The sequence below is a fragment of the Podarcis cretensis genome (assembly GCF_951804945.1).
Source record: "Podarcis cretensis genome assembly, chromosome: Z".
In the NCBI taxonomy this organism is placed as follows: Eukaryota; Metazoa; Chordata; class Lepidosauria; order Squamata; family Lacertidae; genus Podarcis; species Podarcis cretensis.
The window spans coordinates 16,138,160-16,159,953 of record NC_137184.1 but is presented as its reverse complement, the minus strand read 5'-3'; the positions used below and the strand labels follow the sequence as shown (position 1 = coordinate 16,159,953).

Below are 21,794 nucleotides of genomic sequence, written 5' to 3'. Positions count from 1 at the left end.
GGAATCTCAACGAAAGCATCCATGATAAGATGGCCATCCAGCCTCTGCTTAAAAACTATACCTGCTGTGAGGATCCATCTCAGGGCACATATACAGGATAGCATGAATCAGCTGCAGAATAAGACAACCAATCCACTCTCTCACTTCATAAAGTTAAACTAGCAATAGGTTAACAATAGATTAAAACTTGCATTGACTTTCTAGATTCTGGTCAGGCTTGTCTAAAAAAAAAGGGGGGGGTTAGCAGGTGCCAAAAAGAACAAAGTGAAGGCACCTGCCTGGTTAATAATTTTATTATCTTGTGGCATTACATAAGAACAAAATACGACAAAGCCAAGCCAAATACAAGGAAAAATATCACAGGATCATTTGGTTTCACCCAAGCTAAGTGCGGGACGTGGGTGGCACTGTGGGTTGAACCACAGAGCCTAGGACTTTCCAATCAGAAGGTCGGCGGTTCAAATCCCTGCGACGGGGTGAGCTCCCATTGCTCGGTCCCTGCTCCTGCCAACCTAGCAGTTCGAAAGCACATCAAAGTGCAAGTAGATAAATAGGTACTGCTCCAGCAGGAAGGTAAACAGCGTTTCCGTGCGCTGCTTTAGTTCGCCAGAGGCAGCTTAGTCATGCTGGCCACATGACCCGGAAGCTGTACGCCGGCTCCCTCAGCCAATAAAACGAGATGAGCGCCACAACCCTAATGGTCAGGGGTCCCTTTACCTTTAAGCTAAGTGCAAGTAGTATATACAGAACAACTAACAAACCAACATTTAACTTTCACATTCTTTTGATAGGTGTAAAATAGAAATTACCATACAGTCACCAAACTTATGTGCCAAGGGAATGATGATGGTGATAATATTTATTATGTCCCACCACCACCAACTCAATCAAAACACAATCATCAGAAAATGTCACAGAAGCTTCTTGTTATTGGCTCTATTATTAAGGAAGCAAAGTTTTGACATACTGATACCATCATCTCTCACACCTATCATTCATATTCCATCCTCTACCTCAAGCTCAGCAGGCCACCCACTCCTGTTCCTGCTTCCCACCCGCCTTGAAGGTTTTCAGCTTCCTGGAACATGCACCTGAACTCTGATGCTGCCTTTGGTTTGTCTGGACAGAAGATGGAGAGGTGTGTCCATGACTCTGTAGAAACTAGCCTACTGGTAAGATGCACATTTGCTGCTCTGCCAACTTCTGCCTTTGCCCCACCACCACTGGCATGTGGTTCCTGGAAAAGAATGTGGTCCTCAGCCTGAAAAATATTCCCCACTCCTGCCCTGCCTGTTTATTGTCCCATTACTCTCCTAAAGTTTTCACTTTTTTGGCCACACATATGCCTCTCCATTGTTTTGGATCTTTGCAGTATCATTTAGTTATCATGGAAATCTTTTGGACTATTAGAAAGTGTCGGGGACGCAGGTGGCGCTGTGGGTTAAAGCCTCAGCGCCTAGGGCTTGCCGATCGAAAGGTCGGCGGTTCGAATCCCTGCGGCGGGGTGCGCTCCCGCTGCTTGGTCCCAGCGCCTGCCAACCTAGCAGTTCGAAAGCACCTCCGGGTGCAAGTAGATAAATAGGGACCGCTTACCAGCGGGAAGGTAAACGGCGTTTCCGTGTGCGGCTCTGGCTTGCCAGAGCAGCGATGTCACGCTGGCCACGTGACCCGGAAGTGTCTCCGGACAGCGCTGGCCCCTGGCCTCTTGAGTGAGATGGGCGCACAACCCCAGAGTCTGTCAAGACTGGCCCGTACGGGCAGGGGTACCTTTACCTTTACCTTTATTAGAAAGTGTCACAGTTCCAAGCTGGCAATTATGGTCCAGAAGGCGGCCCTGGGCATTTGATGCCGCCAGCCCCAGCAGAAGATAAAACCGTAGGATCCCAAATGGTCCCAACTTCTGCTTCCCATGCTGCTTGACAGGTTTTGGGAGACAAGTGTTCAAATCCCCTTGCTCAGCCATGCTCACTGGGTGACCTTGAGCCAATCATTGCCTCTCAGCCTAACCTAACTCACAGGGCTGTTGTGAGGATAAAATGGAGCAGGGAGAACTACATACACCACCTTGAGCTCCTTGGAAGAAAGGTGGGATATGAGTGTAATAAGAATAAGAATAATTAGAGAGGACAAACAAGGAGTTGGGACAACCCTGGGGCAAAGAGCCCTGCCTTCTTTCTTACCAAGGGGATACAGCAGCTTCGGCGCCTGCCTTCGCCACAGGGTACCGTCTTCATGAGAAACTACATCGGGAGGCTTGTGCTTGTAGACCTCTATGTAGAAGGACATCTTATCCAAGAAGCTATAGACCTTTAAGCAGAGAGGTGGGGGGACAAAGGCAGAGACTCCTTCATTGTGGAAAGGAGTTGGAAGTCTGATATATCTTTCACATAACCACCCCACTCTTTTATCTAAGGTAGTGTGCATGCCCCATCTTATTTTTATCACCACAACTACCTTTTGAAAGATTGACTTTAAAAGCCCAAGCTCCACCCTGTGACTGAATACAGATTTTTAAACCAGTCTCCCCAGTATAATTTCCACATTCTAGCAACTGCACTGGTTCCAGACAGTGGTAATTAAAAGCACTCTAGGATTTATTAGCCTCCAAATGTACCTTTTTTGCTGTAGATTTATCAGACACAAGGGCTGTGAGTAACTGCAGAAGAGGAGAGAGGAGGTGGGGGAACATCCCGCAGACACTGTCCAAAATAATGCCCAGACCTGCACTTGGCTCCTGGTGTGAGAAAGACATGCACAGAATGTTCATTACAAACTGGTGCTAATCGAAGGCATTTTCTTGAGCTGCTAACATCAGATCAGGTTGGGCATTGGGAGTTCCTAGCTTTAGAGCACTAGCGTGCTCCACATCCTAGCCACTGGAAGTTTAGAGGTGGACAAGTTTGGAGATGGTGCATGAGCAATAGAAGGTTGAGATAGAAAAGTTTGTAACAGACTATGTAATAAAAACGAAAGTGTGTTGCCATGTGGCAGTTCCCCTGGCCACAGTGCAAACTACAGTGTGACAAAAGGATGTGGATGGGCAGCCCAGGCCATCAAAGGAGGTAAAGACCAAACAGGCTGCAGCAGCAGATCCCCAGCTCTGCTGGTTTCTCTGTCTGCCAGCATCAGAGTCCACATGGATGCAGAGCCCCAGGCTGGCCAGCACCACAACTGGCCACTTTCCTACTCCCCAGTCAGTCTTGGAATCCACTGCTGCTAATCAGAATGAAGTAAAGAACACAATCTGCCCATCACAACTATAATAGTGCCCATCACCAATAGTTTTCTGAAGACCACAATGCAAAGAAGAGCAACACAAGAAGTCTATTGCTCAAAACAGCAAGCAGAGGTCCAAAGCCCAAAAGATGATTTCCCCATAAAGGCTTTGGTCAAAGGAATACAATGTAAGGAAATGCAGGCCAAATGCAGCTAACTTACTGTTTTCCAGAACAGTGGAGGAATGCTAGAAGAAGCCAGAACTTCACACGCTGTATCTATTATGTCCTTTAGAAAGGAGAGAGAAAACCACCCACCACATTACACATCACTTGTTTCTGGTTCTTCCACCGTAAACCTCAAGAATTAAACCAGGTTCAAGACTGTTTAAACCAGACTTCACCAAACGTGGGTGCCCACCCAATGTCGGAACCACCAACTCCCGCCTTAAGCCTTTGGCCTCCTACCTGCTGATTGCCCAACGTGTGCAACTCCAAGGAGGTCAGCACAAAGGAGAGCAGGCCATAAATGCACATGCAGGCTGTGCTGGCGATGCACTGCAGAGCAAAGAGAGTGGGAGAAAAGGATATGGAGTGAACAAAGACTCATTCAGAAACTATAAAAGTTGAGCACAAAATTTAATGAGACATCTATTACGATCACACAACCCAAAGTAACAAGCCCAAACTCTGCAAACGTAAAAATGAATACATTTATTTAGTTATTAAATTTATTAGTTGCTTTCTTGCCACAGCAACTAAAAAAAATTAAAATACATACATTAAAACTGGGGGGAGGTGTGGCGAACAACATTAGTACATCACACCCATATTTTAAAAAGCCATAGTTAAAAGCAAAAGGCCTGGTTGAAAAGGAATGTTGTTGCCTGGCACAACAAAGGTCATCTAGTATAACCCAATGCAATGCAGGAATCTCAACTACAGCATCCATCCAACCATCCAACCTCTGCTTAAAAACCTTCAATGAGGGAGAGTCCACATACTCCTGAGGTAGTTCGTTCCACTGTCAAACAGCTCTTATTGTCAGGAAGTTCTTCCTTAAATTAGGTGGAATCTCCTTTCTTGTAACTTGAATCCATTGGTTGGAATCCTACCCTCTAGAGCACGAGAAAAGAAGCTTGCTCCATCCTCCATGTGATAGCCCTTCAAATATTTGAAGATTGCTATCATTTCTCCTCTCTGTCTCTTCTTTTCTATGCTAAAAATACCCAGCTCCCTCAACCGTTCCTTATAAGGCTTGATTTCCAACCCTTAATCACCTTGGTTGCTCCTTCTACGCACAAGTTCCAACTTGTCACCTGTTTGACAGCTGGCACAGTTATGGGGAAAGTGTCTCAGGGGTCAAACTGGACCCTTGGGTGGGCCAAGATTGGCCTGCAGAGGCTGGAGGTTCCACCCACCTCTGCTCAAGAGCCTTCCATGAGATTGCACAAGACATGAGACTCACATTTCCCTCGCTGCTTATTGATCGGAGAAGCTTGGTGAGGTACTGAAATACATTCAGCTGAATAGCTGTGCTGCCCATCCTTCTGATCGCGCTAGGAGACTCTTCGGGGCTCAACATGTGGCGCAGCAAAGCCCAGGCCAAGAGAACTGGGGCATGATGTGTGACATCCCCAAGAGTTAACAGCAAGCAGTCCACCTCCTACTCAGAAGAAGAGAATCAAGCTCTTACTCAGGGAATCTTGGACACAGAAGCATTCTTTTTTTATTATTACATTTATATCCCAACTTTCCTCCAAGGAGCACAAGGTGGTATACATAGATATCCTTCTCCCCATTTTATCCTCCTGTGAGATGGCTTAGGCTGAGAGAAAGTGACTGGCCCAAGATGACCTTCATAGCCAAGTGGAGATTTGGACTCTGGTCTCCCAGGTCCTAGTCCAATACCCTAACTACTACACCCCATTGGCTTTCCTGACTAGTCTTTTGTATGTTTCACCACTGAACACGCAGGACTTGCAATGGCCTTACTTGGCGGATCTGCCCGGTGCCAGAGAATTTATGCTCCTCTTTCCTGTCATCCAACACGCGCTCATGCAGAGAGTCGATTTCCATGCCTTCCACTAGAATGAGAGCACTGAAGTACCTGGAAGATAGGGAGTAAGGTGGCAAGAAAAAGATATAGGTGAGGGATAGGGTGGGTCAAGGAAGTTAGAACTGGAATAAGAAATATTCAGGAGATCATGTGCAATTATTTCTTTTTTTTTTCAACCATATTTTTTCTTTGAGAGATGTGATGTAAAAAAAAAAAAAAAATCAGAGCAGCTTTGATGGCTGGTGAGCAAAAACAGACAGCAAAGTCATTAACTGCAAAATGAAGGAATGTCTCTCTTCCAGTTTCTGTAATGCTCACGAACTGTAATGTGGTACAGTAATGCCAAGAGCAAAGTGGGCCCTTTTGCCCACAATGGTTTAAAAAAGACTTGTTAAAACACAGAGTATTATATGCTTTGCCTGCAGAATCTCCCTACATATTCTCAACACATCTACCCAGATGTGGCAAAATAGATGCATGGATGTTTTTCACATACATCTGTGTACTACCCCACCACCCTAATACACCTTTGGACATAAAACAATGTCGTGGGAGAAGCAGGCTGTGAAGACATTAAGAAAAAGGGAGAGAGGAGTGCGAGGGAGGCAGCCCAGACAACATCAGGGTCTGCTCCAGTTGGACTGCCCCCACCCAAAAAAAACCTTTACATATTATATCATTTGTCTTAGTGCTTTAAAACTGCTTGGGTACCCTGGCAGAAAGGCAGTATATAAATGCAATGAATAAATAAGAACAGAAGGGCATGCTGAATCAGGACACTAGCCCCATCTAGTCCAGGATCCTGTTCTCGCAGGAGCCAACCTGTAGGGAAGCCACAAGCAGGATCTGAGCACAAGGGCACTCTTCCCTCCTGAAGCTTCCAGCAACTGATATTCAGAAGCATTGCTGCCTCCAACTGCAAGCATAGCCATTGTGACTAGCAGCCATTGATATCCCCCTCCTCTACGAATTTGTCCAATTCCCTTTTTAAAGCCAGGTTGGTGGCCATTACTGCCTCCTGCGGAAGCAAGTTCCATAGTTAAACAACCTGTTGTGTGAGGAAGGATTTTCTTTTGCCTACCCTAAATCCTCTAACAATTTGGAACATGCTTGGGGGTGCAACAGCCTTTTTGAGAGGCCCCCTACTCACCCGATGCGCTCGACGAGATGATCCATGCTCTCATCCACCAGGTGCCTGTTGGTCTGCCGGGAGCCAAACCCCTGATCTTTGAACATTTTGGTGAAAGTCAGCAGCTCTTCTGCTGCCATCTCGAAGTAGGCATAGTAGAGGAAAATGACTTCCAGCAGCATTGACTGCTCCCGGAGGCACTGCATGAACCAGCGAGACACCTGCCGCTCGGTCTGAATAAGCAGGATCCGAATTACAATTACATGCAAACACAATGTGGGGGTTAGGGCGGGGGGGGGGGAGAGAAAAGATAGCTTTTAAGCAACTCAATCCCATGTGGATTTTGGTCAGGCTGGCTGGGGCTAATTTATTCATTTATTTCTGAAAATGTATATACTGCTTGGTACTAAAAGCAGAAACAACCCTTTAAAATGATTTACAAAATGAATAAAATAATGAAATTACCAGCAAAAAAAGTTATAAACCACTATTTTAAAACATTCAAATAATGAAAGTCAAAAATACAAAAAGCTGGAAGGAACAAAATACCATTAGGCTTCCGTGGGTCTCCCATGTGGGTGCTTCGGATTGGTACAGCTCCTCAAACTGCTTCCGGTAATTAGGAACCAGCTCCTTATCCAGTTTTTCCACACAATGAGAATACTGGGCCTTTTATAAAGCAAAATAATTTGATTAAGAGCACCACCAGGGACAAATTTATTTTAATGTTTCTATTGTGGAGAGAACCAGGAAATAAAAGCCCAATACCCACCATGTAAGGGTGTCTCTCATCCTGGAAGTATGTGAGAAGCTGGAGGACACAGCGCAGGATACAGATCCGCTCTTCATAGTAATAGTCAGCAAGCTGTGGAAATATATGTCACCACCCGTTAACACTAGTAGCTGCATTTTGATTTTAGATGACCTCCCCTACATCCTTCTATTAATTTTCTACTAAATACAATGGTACCTTGGGTTACAGACACTTCAGATTACAGACACTTCAGGTTACAAAATCCACTAACCCGGTAGTAGTACCTCAGATTAAGAACTTTACCTCAGGATGAGAACAGAAATCATGCAGTAGCAGCGGGAGGCCCCATTAGCTAAAGTGGTACCTCAGGTTAAGAGTGGTTTCAGGTTAAGAACGGACTTCTGGAATGAATTAAGTTCGCAACCAGAGGTACCACTGTAGTCAATTCTTTCCCTTAACCCCAAGTGTTATGGGTTATAAAACAGGGCTAGGGAACCTGTGGCTTTCCAGATGTTGTTGGACTCTAGTTCCCATCATCCCTGACTGTATGGCCAACCTGCTTGGATCTGATGGGAGTTGTTGTCGCTAAAATATTCCCCAACCTTTCTACTAAAGGTCCCAGAATGTCATCAATTTCTTCAACTCACTCTACTTAAAGGGACCTTCCACTGAAAATCTTAAGGTCTTTCTTCTGATCTTGTCCCTTAAGACTGTGGCATTTTAAAATCCACCCCCCACCATCCCCAGCATGTTTATCCATTAAAACATTTACTTAGTGCTGGTGGGGAGATATATATATTTTTAGAGGACTTCCCTGTTCTGCAGGGAAATGGCTTTATGACTGCTCCAAGGACAATTACAGTAATACCTCTGGATGCGAACGGGATCCATTCCGGACCCTGTTCGCATCCAGAAGTGAACGCAACTCGTGTCTGCGCGGGTTGCGATTCGCTGCTTCTGCGCATGACGTCATTTTTACCGTCTGCGCATGCACAAGCTGCGAAACCCAGAAGTAACGCACTCCGTTACTTCCAGGTCGCCGCAGCGCGCAATCCAAAAATACTTGTCCCGAAGCTACTTCAACTCGAGGTATGACTGTAATATTCTACACATCTGGATGCTGAGGTGGGAGGGAGGCAGCTTTGCAACTGTCACAAGTGCCAGCAAATCCACATCCATTGTAGTCATCACCACCACAGCTCCTCAAGTTGCAAGGACCATCAGCAGATTCCATATCTATCTGCAGAAAAGCAGTGTGTAGAAATGACCATCCAAAATAAGATTGCAGCATCAAGTTACTGACCTTCAGCATTAAAGCCTGACTCTGCCTTTCGTCTTCCAGAACAGCCTATGCAGAAACATAATAAAAGTAACATAAAGTAACTGATAACCACTAACAGCATCATAAAATAGATTGTGGCATGAAACAAAATCTCATGCATACTGGAAACACTGCAAGGGAATTTGGTTATCATTCCCCACCCCACCATCCTCCGGATTTCAAGCTTCAAACTTGGCTCACTTAAAAATGTTTATTAGTGCATTAAAAAATGTTACCAAGAACTAGCTTACTGTTAAATTCAACGGGACCTATTTTTAGAACACAAAAGAATATAATAAGAGCCCTGCTGGATCAGGCCTTTGGCCCAACAGCATCCTGTTCTCACAGTAGCCAACCAGATGCCCCAATGGGAAACCCACAAGCAGGACCCAAGTGCAAGAGCACTCTTCCCACCCGCAGTTTTCAGCAACTGGTATTCAGAAGCATTAGTGCCTCTGACCATGGAAGCAAGGGCATAGTCATTAAAGCCATCAATGGCTTCTTGCCACATCTCCTTCATTGCTATGTCTAATCCTTTTTTAAAGCTGGTGGCTAAAGCTGGTGGCCATCACTGTTGCCTGAAAGCAGTGTGCACAGCAGACTGGGGCCCTCCAAGGGTTTTGGACTATAACTCCCATCAGCCCCAGACAGCACAGCCATATGATGCAGAGGCTGATGGGAGCTGTAGTCCAAAATGTCTGGAGGGCCCTCAAGTTAGGAAAGGACTGCAGACTTAAGGAAATTTACTTTAAGGAAATTGCTAGCATGGCTAATGTAGCCAATAAGTTAGGCCTTACCCAACTTTGCAGTATCACACAGAGAAAGGCATTAGCTGATTCCCAGCTACACAGACCCATCTGTAGCAACTTATGTCAACATAAACACTGAAGATAGATCCCTGCACAGTTGAAAATTACCAACCTTTAATGAGTCTCTGGTCCCCCTATAATCTTCTTGAAGAAAACACTGTAACAGCTGCACGCTTTGCTCTTCATCCAAACCCTGGAGTAACACACACATTCAGCCAGCTTCTGTTAAGGGGTGGGCGCATTCAATACCCCTCCTTTGGACAATTTTTTTTAAAGGAGAGTACAGCAAATTAAATTTGTCCCCGTTAGCTCTCAAGGCTTCTATGAAGTATTGTGCTTCCAAATTATGCTGAGTCAAATCTCAAACCCCAACCGAAACTACTGCCATTCAAATAGGGAATTAGATGGTGAAAACTCTCTTTCTTGCATTCCTCCCACCACTTCTGTCCAGAGGAAAGCTTATCAGGAAATAAAGGAAGCAACAGAGCTGCCTGTTACACCTACTCACCAAGAACTTGCTGGTTCTCAGACCCAACTCCTTCAGCGGAGCAGCCACATTTTTGTCAGCTTTCACTTTCTCGGCTGAACTTGCACTGCAGATTTTATTATTATTATTAAAAAGTTAACTTGTGGTAATGAAAAGTCACAAAAGCTTTTTGTTCATAAAGCAAAACAAGCATGAAATTTAGGCATCTTTATAACAGCTGTATTGTGAAAACTATTTCCTCCCCTCTGAAGGACTTACAAGGACTAAGCTCCATCAACTAGGCACTGCAAATGTTACCCAACTAGCTCAAGCCCTTGAAACAAGGTATAGAAACTTCATCTGACTCATTTGAAATTAAGAACATAAGAGAAGTTCTACCAGTTCTAACCAAGCACACATTTAGTCGGGCATGCCACTTCCAATTGTAGCCAATCAGAAACCCAAATTTCTATGGGTTTTTGGTGGTCACAGCTGAGCTATTCCATGCTGTTGCCTCCCCAGCAACTGAAGTTCTGTGCTAGACTGCCTCTGCACTTGGAAGTTCCATTTAGCTGCCATGGGTGACATTTAAGCTATCACATCACCAATCCTCCACAAGTATTTTTGTAAAATAATCAGCACATTATCTTCCAGCACCCCATCTTTCCACACACTGAATGAAATAAAAGCCATAAGGATTCTCAAAAACCCTCCAGAGTATGTGGTAAATAACATGGCCCTATCTCATCATTTTGACGCTCCTTTTTGGTTTAGCTATTTTCTGTTCCCGCTGAAAATTTTCAATTAAAGATTTATTTTTGAAGAGTCTGGTTCTGCTATCAGCACTGCAGGGGGTTGGACTAGATGACCCTCATGGTTCCTTCCAACTTTACATTTCTATGATCTGTTCCAATAACAGATCTTTGACAATATAGCACCTACATAGCCAATTAGTAGGTTTTACTCATTTTTAATAGCTTGTAAATGTCTCAGATATGCTTTTATTTCAGTTTTTCATTTCAGTGGATCTACTGAGCTGGATGCAAGCCTTGATAAATAATAATGAATAAATTACTGTACCTGGGTGGCTTGTAGTAAGAGAGCCCTTCAAGCAGCCTCCGCCAGTGTTTATTCAACTCTTCCTCAATCTGAGCCTAGAAAAGACCAAAATAATAGCAAATACATCATTCTCCATGCCTGAAACTTAAAAAGGAACATACTCATTTCCACTATCATGTACAAAGCCCGACAAGAGCAAAAAGGAGTATCATAATCACCTATGGTTTAGATTCCAGCATAAGCAGAACAGAATCTTTCCTGATTATCAGCCATGGTGGGTGGGGCTGATGGGAGTTACAGTCCACAATATCTGGAGGGCACCATGTTGGCACCCCCCCACACAACCCAGCATTCAAATTACTGTATACCGTATTTTTTGCTCTATAAGACTCACTTTTTCCCTCCTAAAAAGTAAGGGGAAATGTGTGTGCGTCTTATGGAGCGAATGCAGGCTGCGCAGCTATCCCAGAAGCCAGAACAGCAAGAGGGATTGCTGCTTTCACTGCGCAACGATCCCTCTTGCTGTTCTGGCTTCTGAGATTCAGAATATTTTTTTTCTTGTTTTCCTCCTCCAAAAACTAGGTGCATCTTGTGGTCTGGTGCGTCTTATAGAGTGAAAAATACGGTACATAACAGAATCATCCCTGACCATTGGGCTATACCGATGGAATGGATAGGGTTGCAGTCTAGAATTTCTGCAGGGAATCCCTGATTTACAGTTTGAATTCTTCTATTAAAAAAAGATAAAATTATAATAAAAAGAAAAGAAACTTGTTTTTGTTTTGCCTTGAGGTGGAAGAAGACAGAATCTGGGCATGTTCAGCTCACAATCAGGGATTCCTTCCTTAGGGGTTGGGGAATAAGGGAAGCAGGCTGCTCTAGTAAACGGCCTCAGCCCAGTATACCTGAAGGAGCATCTCCACCCCCATCATTCAGCCCAAACACTGAGGTCCAGCTTTGAGGGCCTTCTGGCGGTTCCCTCACCACGAGATGTGAGGTTACAGAGAACCAGGCAGAGGGCCTTCTTGGTAGTGGCACCTGCCCTGTGGAAAGCCCTCCCATCAGATGTCAAGGAAATAAATAACTATCTGACTTTTAGAAGACATCTGAAGGAAGCCCTGTTTAGGGAAGTTTTTAATGTTTGATATTTTATTGTGCTTTTAATTCTGTTGGGAGCTGCCCAGAGTGGCTGGGGAAACCCAGTCAGATGGGCGGGATATAAATATTATTATTATTCCAGGCGAGATAGCCTGTCTACACCAGAAACCATTCTACACAAACGTGCAGCATAAGGAAGAACAAATTTTACATGGGAAGTGAACGATATGGAAAAATCCTCTCTGTATACAATGATGATGGCAGACATCCCAGAAAAGCATCCCCAACAAAAAAGAGGTGGCAAACCCATCCTCTACTTACTGGTTCTCTCAGAGCTGATCTGCCCAACAGAATGGTCCATAGTTCTCTGCTGCTTCTAGAAAAAGAATGTATTTTGAAAGAGGAAAAAACTGTATCTGTTTTGCTTCTTTTCTGTCTTTTTATTGTAATGTATCTATTTACTTCTATATACAATATTTATACACTGCCATATCATAAACATATATTACAGCTGTTTACATCATTAAAGCATGAAACCAACAGTAACATCATAAAAAGTTAAAAACAAGTTAAAAGAAAAAGATTTTTTTTAAAAAAAATCAATAGACTATTGTAGGATCTGCATAGGTTTAGTGGAGTAGAAAAGTTTTCAGCAAGCATTTAAAAGTTGGCACAGAAGGTGTCTGCTAAATCTCTATTGGCAGGGTATTCCACAGGACTGGGCTGATGACACTAAATAAGACTTGATTTCTCACTGTTGTCAAACAAGGGTCACCAAATGACCAAGGACACTGCTGAAGATGACTTCAGTGATCAATCTGGAGTATAAGGGTTCAGGAGATCCCTACAATATCCTAGACCTAAGATGTTCAGGGCTTTGTAAATCAATACAAGAACCTTGAACCTGGTTCAGTAGCAGATGGGCAGCCAGTACAGCTTTTGGAACACTAGTGTCACATGGACTTAACCATAAATTTTCATCAGTAATCTGGCTGCAGCATTCTGCAGCAACTTGAGCTTCCAAACCAGACCAAAGGCAGCCCCACATACAATACCCTACAGCAGGCATGTCCAAAGTCCGTTTTGGGGGCCTAATCCAGCCCACTGGTCAGTTTAATCCGGCCCCTGTGGCAATTTATTTCCTGGGGTAAAATCCTACAAAAAAAACTTCAACCCTAAAAAATGGTCAACAATTTTGGTCAGCCCTTTGGTAGGCCCTCACAGTCCTTCACTTAATCAAATCTGGCCCTCTTTGAAAAAAAAGTTTGGACACCACTGCCCTACAGTAATTCAGCCTCAAAGTTACCAATGCATGAACTATCGTGGCCAAGCTATCCCTGTCCAGGAATGGTTGTGGCTGGCAAACCAGATGAAGCTGATAAAAGGCACTTCTAGCCACAAAGGATACTTGGGCTTCAAGTGGCAAAGATGCAACCAGGAGTACCCCCAAACTATGCACTTGCTCCTTCAGAGGGAGTACAAACCTATCCAGAGCAGGTACCTTGCCAACTTCCCAAACTTGGGAACCAGCCACCCAAAGAGCCTGAGTCTTCCCAGGATTCAAACACAGTTTAACTGGCCCTCATCCAGTCCACCACTGCATCCAGACACAGGTTCAAAGCTTTCACAGTCTTTCCTGATTCAGATGTTAAGGAGAGGCAGAGCTGTGTGTCATCCCTGCCTACTGGTGACACCACATGGCAGTATGTGGAACACCACAGCACAAGTGCCAGGGGCCAAGGAGCACTAACCCAGTGCTACTTTTTAGTCACCACCTTGAAGATACAAACAGAACCACTCTAATACAGTGACGCCACAATGCCCATCTCACTAAATCAGTTCAGGAAGATACCATGGTCAATGGTATCAAAAGTTGCTGAGAGATCAAGATGCAACAGGATCACACACTCTCTGTCCCTCTCACAATAAAGGTCATCCATCAGGGCAACCAAGGCTGATTCCATTTCAAAACCAGCTGTGAATCAATGTTAGAAACTCAGATAAGCAAGCTATTTGCCAAATGGCCCCTTAAACCTAGGTTAAAAGTGCAACAACGACATGTTTAGTCACCATTTTCCCCTAAAGACAGTGAAGCAAAAAATGAATTGTGTATATTGTAATATATTTTACAATTCAGTCACACATTTTACCAATTACAGTAATCATTTTTCTTAGAATCCGTTTTCTTAGAAACACAATTCACATGAGTGACACATTTTAATACCACATTGGCAATTGTTAACTGGACACCACAAACATAAATGGGGCTGAGCCTCAGCAATAGTGGACAACCATAAGTCATTTGAATAATTAAAATTTATAAATATCAGTATATATGTGTGTTTATTACATAAAATATTGTGTTAGATTTGTATGCAACACTGCTTTAAATGACAATAATATACTATGTATTACTTGTGCTAAATCCATAACCAATTATAAGGTGGCACTATTATCACTACAGTAGTGTGTAACACTAATTTGCTAAGAGTACTGTCCAATTTTTTATGAGTACTGTGACAAGGAGAAAAAAACTGAAGTTTGTTACAAAAGGTGAATGAATAAATAGAACATACATGTGTTATTTTGTTTATACAATAAAAATATTGGTACCATACTTTAGTTTTCAAAATACTCTTTAAGTCACCCGAAGGCAGCAAACTCCTGAGCGACCCCCGCTTCAGTCTGCAGTGGGTCGCACGAGGCTCAGGGAAAGCTCGCGGTGTAGCCATAATACTCAGTAGAGACCTGAACTTCACTGCCACAACAGTCCTCAGGGACAAAAAAGGCAGATTCATTTTCGCTAAAGGGACACTAGATGGTAAAATCAAACTGACAATTGGCTCCATATATGCCCCAAACGCGAAACAATTAGAATTCTTCCAGAAGACACTAAACAAATTCCTCTCCTTCTCTGAAGGGGAAGCAATCCTAGGAGGGGACCTCAATCTAAATATGAAAGGTATATCCCTGAAAGATATCCACCCTACAACCCCATGGGCAACCTTCCTCCGAAGGAAACCCCCAACAACTAGGAACTCTTACAAGTTACTAAAAATGCTAAAAAAACAGGGGTCTCTACGACATCTGGGGACACCAGCCATACATTCCAATCGGGACGTCATGATACAGTGTCCAGACTGGACAGCATTCTACTCACACAGGGTCTGATCCCCTCAGTGGAATCAACAAACATCGGTAACATTAAAATCACAGATCATGCCCCAGTAGAAGTCATCTTTAAAATAGGAGAAGGAACACAAACCACCCCATCATGGTCCTTCAGTCCCATCCTAACTACAAACAAACAAATTAGAGTCTCACAAAAACCCTCCAAAACTACTTCAAGGAAAACGATGTAGACAATATAACAACCCCCCTCCTATGGGACACAATGAAAGCGGTCACCAGAGGAGCTTGCATAAAAGAGAAAACATTCCTTAAAAAACAAACCTCCTCAAAAATTAGCAAAATAGAACAAGACATCACAGCCCTCTCAACACGCTACAAACAAACAGGATCTAAAAAACTCCTCAAACTTATAGAACAAAAAAGGAGAGAACTAGACTGCCTAGAAATTAACAAAACAATGATCAACATTCTATATTCTAAACAATGTTTCTATGAACATGGAGGGAAAAACTCCAGATTACTAGCAAATAGATGTAGGAAAAAAGCACTCAAAACAAGAATACACTGCATCACCAAAAAAGACGGCAACATAACATTCTCCCCTGAAGAAATAACCTCAGAATTTGCAGAATTCTACTCCAACCTATACACCTCCCATAACCCACCAGAGAAGGAAATCAGAACATTTCTAGCAGGACTGACCATGCCTACCCTAACTGATGAGGAACAGGAATTCATGGACAGCCCTATCACCCCAGAGGAAATAGATGTGGTCCTCAAAAACCTGAAACCACACAAAGCCCCAGGCCCAGACGGCTTCACAGCAGAATTCTATAGGAAATTCAAAGAACCCTTGATGCCCTACATGACCCGCCTATTCAACGACATCATAAAAGGGGGCCCCATCCCCAAAACCTGGACCCACTCCAAAATAGTCTCCATCCCAAAACCACTAAAAGACAGCCTCAAAGTAGAATCATACCGCCCAATCTCATTAATAAACCAAGACTACAAGATATTCACATCAATCTTGGCCAACCGCCTAAAAATCTTCTTACACAAGTTAATAGCCCCAGACCAGACTGGCTTTGTCCCTGGCCGCAATATAACAGACCCCATCAGGAAACTACTGAACCTGATCGAAGACAGCAAGGCAACGAAACTCCCATTGACAATTATGTCCCTAGACATCCTCAAAGCCTTTGATTGCTTAGAGTGGAAATACATATTAGCAGTACTAACTAACATGAAATTTGGCCCCAACTTCCTACAAATCCTCAAACAAATATACTCCCAAGCCTCAGCAAAATGCAGAATTAACAATATGGATTCTAATACTATAGCTATCCAAAGAGGCACGAAACAAGGATGCCCACTGTCTACCTTCTTATTTATCCTGGCTCTGGAACCCTTAGCAATCCGCATCCGAGCAACCACAGACATCAAGGGGGTGGAAATAAAAGGCAGAACCTATAAATTAGGGCTCTTTGCAGATGACCTAATGGTGACAACACCAGACCCCATAAGCACAGCAACCTCCCTAATCAGAGAACTCAACACATTTGCAATGGTGTCGGGCCTACAGATAAATTTTACAAAGTCAGAAGCTATGTGCTTCAACACCCCTCCTCACACCCAAAAAGAACTCACGAAGGTAACCAAAATAAAACTCTGCCACACCAAGTTCAGATACCTAGGGGTACAAATAACCAGAAACCTCAATAAATTGTACCTCCACAACTACAAGCCCCTGTGGCGACAAATTAACAAAGACCTAAAGAGATGGAATAACACGAATTTCACTCTCTCAGACAAAATAGCCATGATCAAAATGATCACACTCCCAAAACTAACCTACCTATTCCAAACCCTCCCAATCTGGATCCCCTCAACCCAACTCCGCAGTTGGCAGAGAAAACTACACTCTTTCATCTTCTCACATAAAAAACCAAGAATAAGCCCCAAATACCTGCACCTCCCCACCTCAGAAGGAGGATGGGGAATCCCCAACATAGAAGCATATTACATTGCCAACCAAATACGTCGTATAATCCCATACATACTAGAAGATGAGACAAAACAATGGGTACACCTAGAGAGGGACACAATTGAAAATACCTGCACCACAACATACCCATTCCTCCCAAACAAACTAAGGAAAATTCCCACAACACTTAACAGGTACACACAGACCATGCTCAAAGCATGGAAAACACAAATAGGCAAACTATCCCCAACCCCATCCCCACTAATCCCCCTGGCGTACCACCCATTATTCCACCATGCAGCACAAAACCTCCAGATAAAAACCTGGCGAACCAAAGGCTTATATCGCCTAATAGACTTTTATAAAAATAACAAACCCTTGTCAACACAAGAAATACAAGACAAACTAGAAGACACCCAAATGCCCTGGTTAGCACAACACCAACTACATGCCCTCTTAAACAACCCAACAGTAAAATCAGCAGCAACTAGGCCCCTGACAACCTTTGAAAACCTCCTCCTAACAACAAAGGGAAACGGTAAAGGGACGGTATCCGCAATATACAAAATACTACTCCAAAATCCCGCAAATCCCCTAGACGCAATCAAAAAACAATGGGAGAATGACATAGGCTATGAGATTAACCCCACTCAATGGACCAGAATGTGGTCTAAACCCCCCTTTAAATCCATATCAACGAAAAGAAAAGAACTCACACTGAAACTCGCCCACAGGTGGTACCTAACACCAAGGAAACTAGCGCTAATACACCCAGGAACCTCACCAAAATGCTGGAGAGGGTGCACCTCCACAGGCACATACATTCACATGTGGTGGGAGTGTCCCAAAATCCAACTATTCTGGACAACAGCCATACAAGAAATATGTAAAATAACTAAGCAAGTATTAGACTTCACCCCAGAATTGGCCCTACTAAACATCTTCCAAGACAACAATGCCCATTTACACCACAAAGAACTCATAACCCACCTACTTTCAGCAGCCAGAAACACCATAACCAGACACTGGAGAGACCTGTCAGGAGTAAGCATGGACCAATGGTACCAAATAGTATGGGAAACAGCCCTACTAGAAAAAGTAACTAATAAACTGAAACTGACACGGGGACAAACAGAAGAAGACACCTTCACCCCGGTATGGCTCCCCTTTATCACATACACAGCCCAACAGGACAATGACAATAATCCACCAACAGCATACAAATCAATATGGCTAACCTGATCCAAAACACCCACCCACCCACCTCACTCACACACGAAAACAAAGATCACCACAGCCAATCACAAACAAACAATCACATCCTAGGCCAACCCCAACCTCTCTCACCACCAAAGGAACACAAGTGAACAACGCAAGCACGCTGACACCAAACTACATACATTAAACATAATAGAAACACCGCTACCCAACCCCACCCCCATCCATCTCCCCTCCCTCCACCCCGCCTTTCTTTTTTTTCTTTTCTTTTTTCTTCTCCCCCTAATGCCTCAACAAATGAAATGGATTTGTAAAAATGTTACATGGGGGGGGGGGGGAATAAAACAAGAAAACCCTTAATAAAATATTTTTTTAAAAAAAATACTCTTTAAGTTTTTATTTTTTTAAATTTGGCCTTCTATTGAGCATTGGAGCTCCAGGGAGGGAAATCATGATATAAATATGCAACAACAAGCAGCAAATAAATGGAGTTTCACAACTCTCAGTAAAACACATACAGGTGAAACTCGAAAAATTAGAATATCGTGGAAAAGTTCATTTATTTCAGTAATTCAACTTAAAAGGTGAAACTAATATATGAGATAAACTCATGACATGCAAAGCGAGATATGTCAAGCCTTTATTTGTTATAACTGTGATGGTTATGGTGTACAGCTGATGAAAACCCCAAATTAACAATCTCAGAAAATTAGAATATTAAATGCAATCAGCAAAACAAGGATTGCAAATAGATCAATATTAGACCTCTGAGAAGTAGAAGCATACATATGTACTCAGTTTGGGCCCCTTTTGCATCAATTACTGCCTCAATGCAGCGTGGCATGGATGCTATCAGCCTGTGGCACTGCTAAGGTAGACCAGGATGCTTCAATAGCAGCCTTCAGCTCTTCTGCATTCTGCAGGTTTTGGTACTTTTGGCAGTGTGGGCAGGTGCCAAGTCCTGCTGGAAAATGAAGTCAGCATCCCCATAAAGCTTGTCTGCAGAAGGAAGCATGAAGTGCTAAAAAATATCCTGGTAGACGGATGCGTTGACCCTGGACTTAATGAAGCACAGTGGACCAACACCAGCTGATGACATGGCTCCCCAAATCAACACAGACTGTGGAAACTTCACACTGGACTTCAAGCATCTGGCATTGTGTGCCTCCCCATTCTTCCTCCAGACTCTGGGTCCTTGGTTTCCAAATGAGATGCAAAAGTTGCTCTCATCAGAAAAGAGGACTTGGGACCACTGAGCAACAGACTAGTTCTTTTTTTCTTTAGCCCAGGTAAGACGCTTCTGATGTTGTTTCTTGTTCAGGAGCGGCTTGGCAAGAGGAATACATTTGAAGCCCATCTCCAGGATCCATCTGTGTGTGGTGGCTCTTGATGCACTAACTCCAGCCTCAGTCCACTCCTTGTGAAAGTCCCCAACATGTTTGAATGGTCTTTTCCTGACAATCCTCTCCAGGCTGCAGTCATCTCTGCTGCTTGTGCACCTTTTTCTTCCACACTTTTCCCTTCTGCATAACTTTCCATTAATGTGCTTCGATACAGCACTTTGGGAACATTCAACTTCTTCTGCAATTACCAACTGGATTACCTTCTCTATCCACTGGGAAATCCCCCAGAGAAGTCAAGAATCCATCAAATTCCATCAGTCTCTGGGGGGACCACCTCCTAACTGGCTGTCCAGTTTTTGCTTCATACTCTTGCATATACAGTGGTACCTCAGGTTAAGTACTTAATTCGTTCCGGAGGTCCGTTCTTAACCTGAAACTGTTCTTAACCTGAAGCACCACTTTAGCTAATGGGGCCTCCTGCTGCCGCTGCGCCGCTGGAGCACAATTTCTGTTCTCATCCTGAAGCAAAGTTCTTAACCCGAGGTACTATTTCTGGGTTAGCAGAGTCTGTAACCTGAAGCGTCTGTAACCTGAAGCGTATGTAACCCGAGGTACCACTGTATACATATGTGTGTGTGCGTGCGTGCGTGCGCACTCTTAACCTAGGCTTAAGGGGTCATTTGGTGAATAGCTTATATATCCGAATTTCTAACACTGCCCCAAGTACAGTTACTTCTACACACACAGCACACTTATGTACATTGCCAATATGAACTTCCCATTCCTGTGCACCTGAAGAAAATGTAGCCCAGAGTGACCAAGAAACAGCTTCCTAAGATCCTATTTAAATCAGCCTTTAACTCAGTAAAAGACTGAGACATAGCTCAGTGCTTACAGTTTCTGTCTGGTGCACAGAAAGGCAAAGGGTTAATCCCTAGCAGCCTCTCCAGGTAGGGCTGGGAAGGTCACCTGTCTGAAACTCTGGAGAGTGGCTGCCAGTCTGTGTACGCAATACTGAGCTAGAAGGGCCAATGGTCTGACTTGGTATACGGCAGTTTCCCCTGCCCCCTGTTTAACTGTGCACTTTATTCAAGACCATGAGGACTAGAACCTTCTTTTACATTTAGGAGAATGCATATAGCTCAGTGGCAGAGCATCTTATTCAATCCCCAGCTGCATCTCCAGGTAAGGTTGGGGAAAAGACCCTATCCAAAAACCTGGAGAGTGGCTGCTGCCAGCCAGTGTGGGCAACACTGAGCTAGATGGACCAAAGGTGCAACTCAGTAAAAGGAAGTGGTGTGTCTTCCAAGGAAGGGCCATAGCCCAGTGACTGAAGCATCTGCTTGGCATGCATAAGTTTCCCAGGTTCAGTCCCAAACAGCATCTCCATGTAGCTCTTTCAACATCCCCTGACAGGAACCCCAAAGAGCCACTACTTCCGGTCGGTGTGGACAGCACCAAGCTAGGCGGGCCAATGGGCTAACTCATGAGAATGCAGCTTCCTATTCATTTATTTAATTTCACAAGATTTATACACTGCTTGGTTCTTTAAAAGAAAAAAAAAACCTCAAAGCAGTTTACAAAAAGATAAAACAAGAAAATCAAGAAAAATCAACAACCCTGCTTTGAAACAAACAAAAGTTAGAAGACTTAAACAGATTAAAATTACCTCAACTTTCTAAACATGAATCCAACTAGCTTCTAATTGCGGGTATGACCCCATTAAAACGACTAAAACCAACCACATGCATTCATTCAAAGGGGCCGACTTTGAAGTAGGGCTACGCTCTGGCACAACAATCGCCCTTCTCGGGCTGATTTAGCCACAATTTAAAATAAAATCATTTTATTTCATTTTGAAACTGCACGATATTTTTCTCCCCTCGCCCTCACCCAATCAGTCAGTCGCTCCTCGCAACGCGCGCCTTCCCTTACCTCGCGCACAGCCCCTCAGCCGCCATCTTGCCTCTTGCCCTGCCCCACCCCCTTTCCCACGTGATATTCTCCCTCCCAAAATCAGCCAATCCATGAGCTAGAAAGGGAGAAAGAAGAAGGTGGAGCGAACGGCTAGAGCGCCTCTTTCCCGCTGTCCGCGAGTCACGTGACACAAGGCCCTTCTCTCTCTTGCCTCTTCTTGCCCCAGTGGTGGGGGGAGGAAGCGTGAGGGGCGCAGGGTGAGGGAGGCGACGTGACGTGTTGTGCGT

General features: G+C 43.9%; 1 protein-coding gene across 6 annotated transcripts in view; it reads right to left on the bottom strand.

The window, feature by feature from the left end:
• Positions 1 to 21,794, bottom strand: part of NUP188 (nucleoporin 188) — a 55,461-nt gene that overhangs the window by 31,789 nt on the left and 1,878 nt on the right. For 2 of the 6 annotated variants that reach the window (XM_079961199.1, XM_079961201.1), the window contains exons 1-15: positions 21,526 to 21,571; positions 12,232 to 12,286; positions 10,834 to 10,907; positions 9,796 to 9,880; positions 9,400 to 9,480; positions 8,461 to 8,505; positions 7,176 to 7,268; positions 6,953 to 7,072; positions 6,425 to 6,636; positions 5,211 to 5,325; positions 4,684 to 4,881; positions 3,684 to 3,773; positions 3,439 to 3,504; positions 2,615 to 2,734; positions 2,181 to 2,307 (exon numbers count right to left, since the gene is read on the bottom strand). In XM_079961199.1, coding sequence (XP_079817325.1) covers positions 2,181 to 2,307; positions 2,615 to 2,734; positions 3,439 to 3,504; positions 3,684 to 3,773; positions 4,684 to 4,881; positions 5,211 to 5,325; positions 6,425 to 6,636; positions 6,953 to 7,072; positions 7,176 to 7,268; positions 8,461 to 8,505; positions 9,400 to 9,480; positions 9,796 to 9,880; positions 10,834 to 10,907; positions 12,232 to 12,286; positions 21,526 to 21,551 — 1,507 coding nt within the window. In that variant the 5' untranslated portion in view covers positions 21,552 to 21,571. Of the gene's footprint in view, positions 1 to 2,180; positions 2,308 to 2,614; positions 2,735 to 3,438; positions 3,505 to 3,683; positions 3,774 to 4,683; positions 4,882 to 5,210; positions 5,326 to 6,424; positions 6,637 to 6,952; positions 7,073 to 7,175; positions 7,269 to 8,460; positions 8,506 to 9,399; positions 9,481 to 9,795; positions 9,881 to 10,833; positions 10,908 to 12,231; positions 12,287 to 21,259; positions 21,292 to 21,525; positions 21,572 to 21,794 lie in introns of those variants that run through there. The other 4 variants (XM_079961197.1, XM_079961198.1, XM_079961200.1 and 1 more) reach the window with 3 other exon arrangements.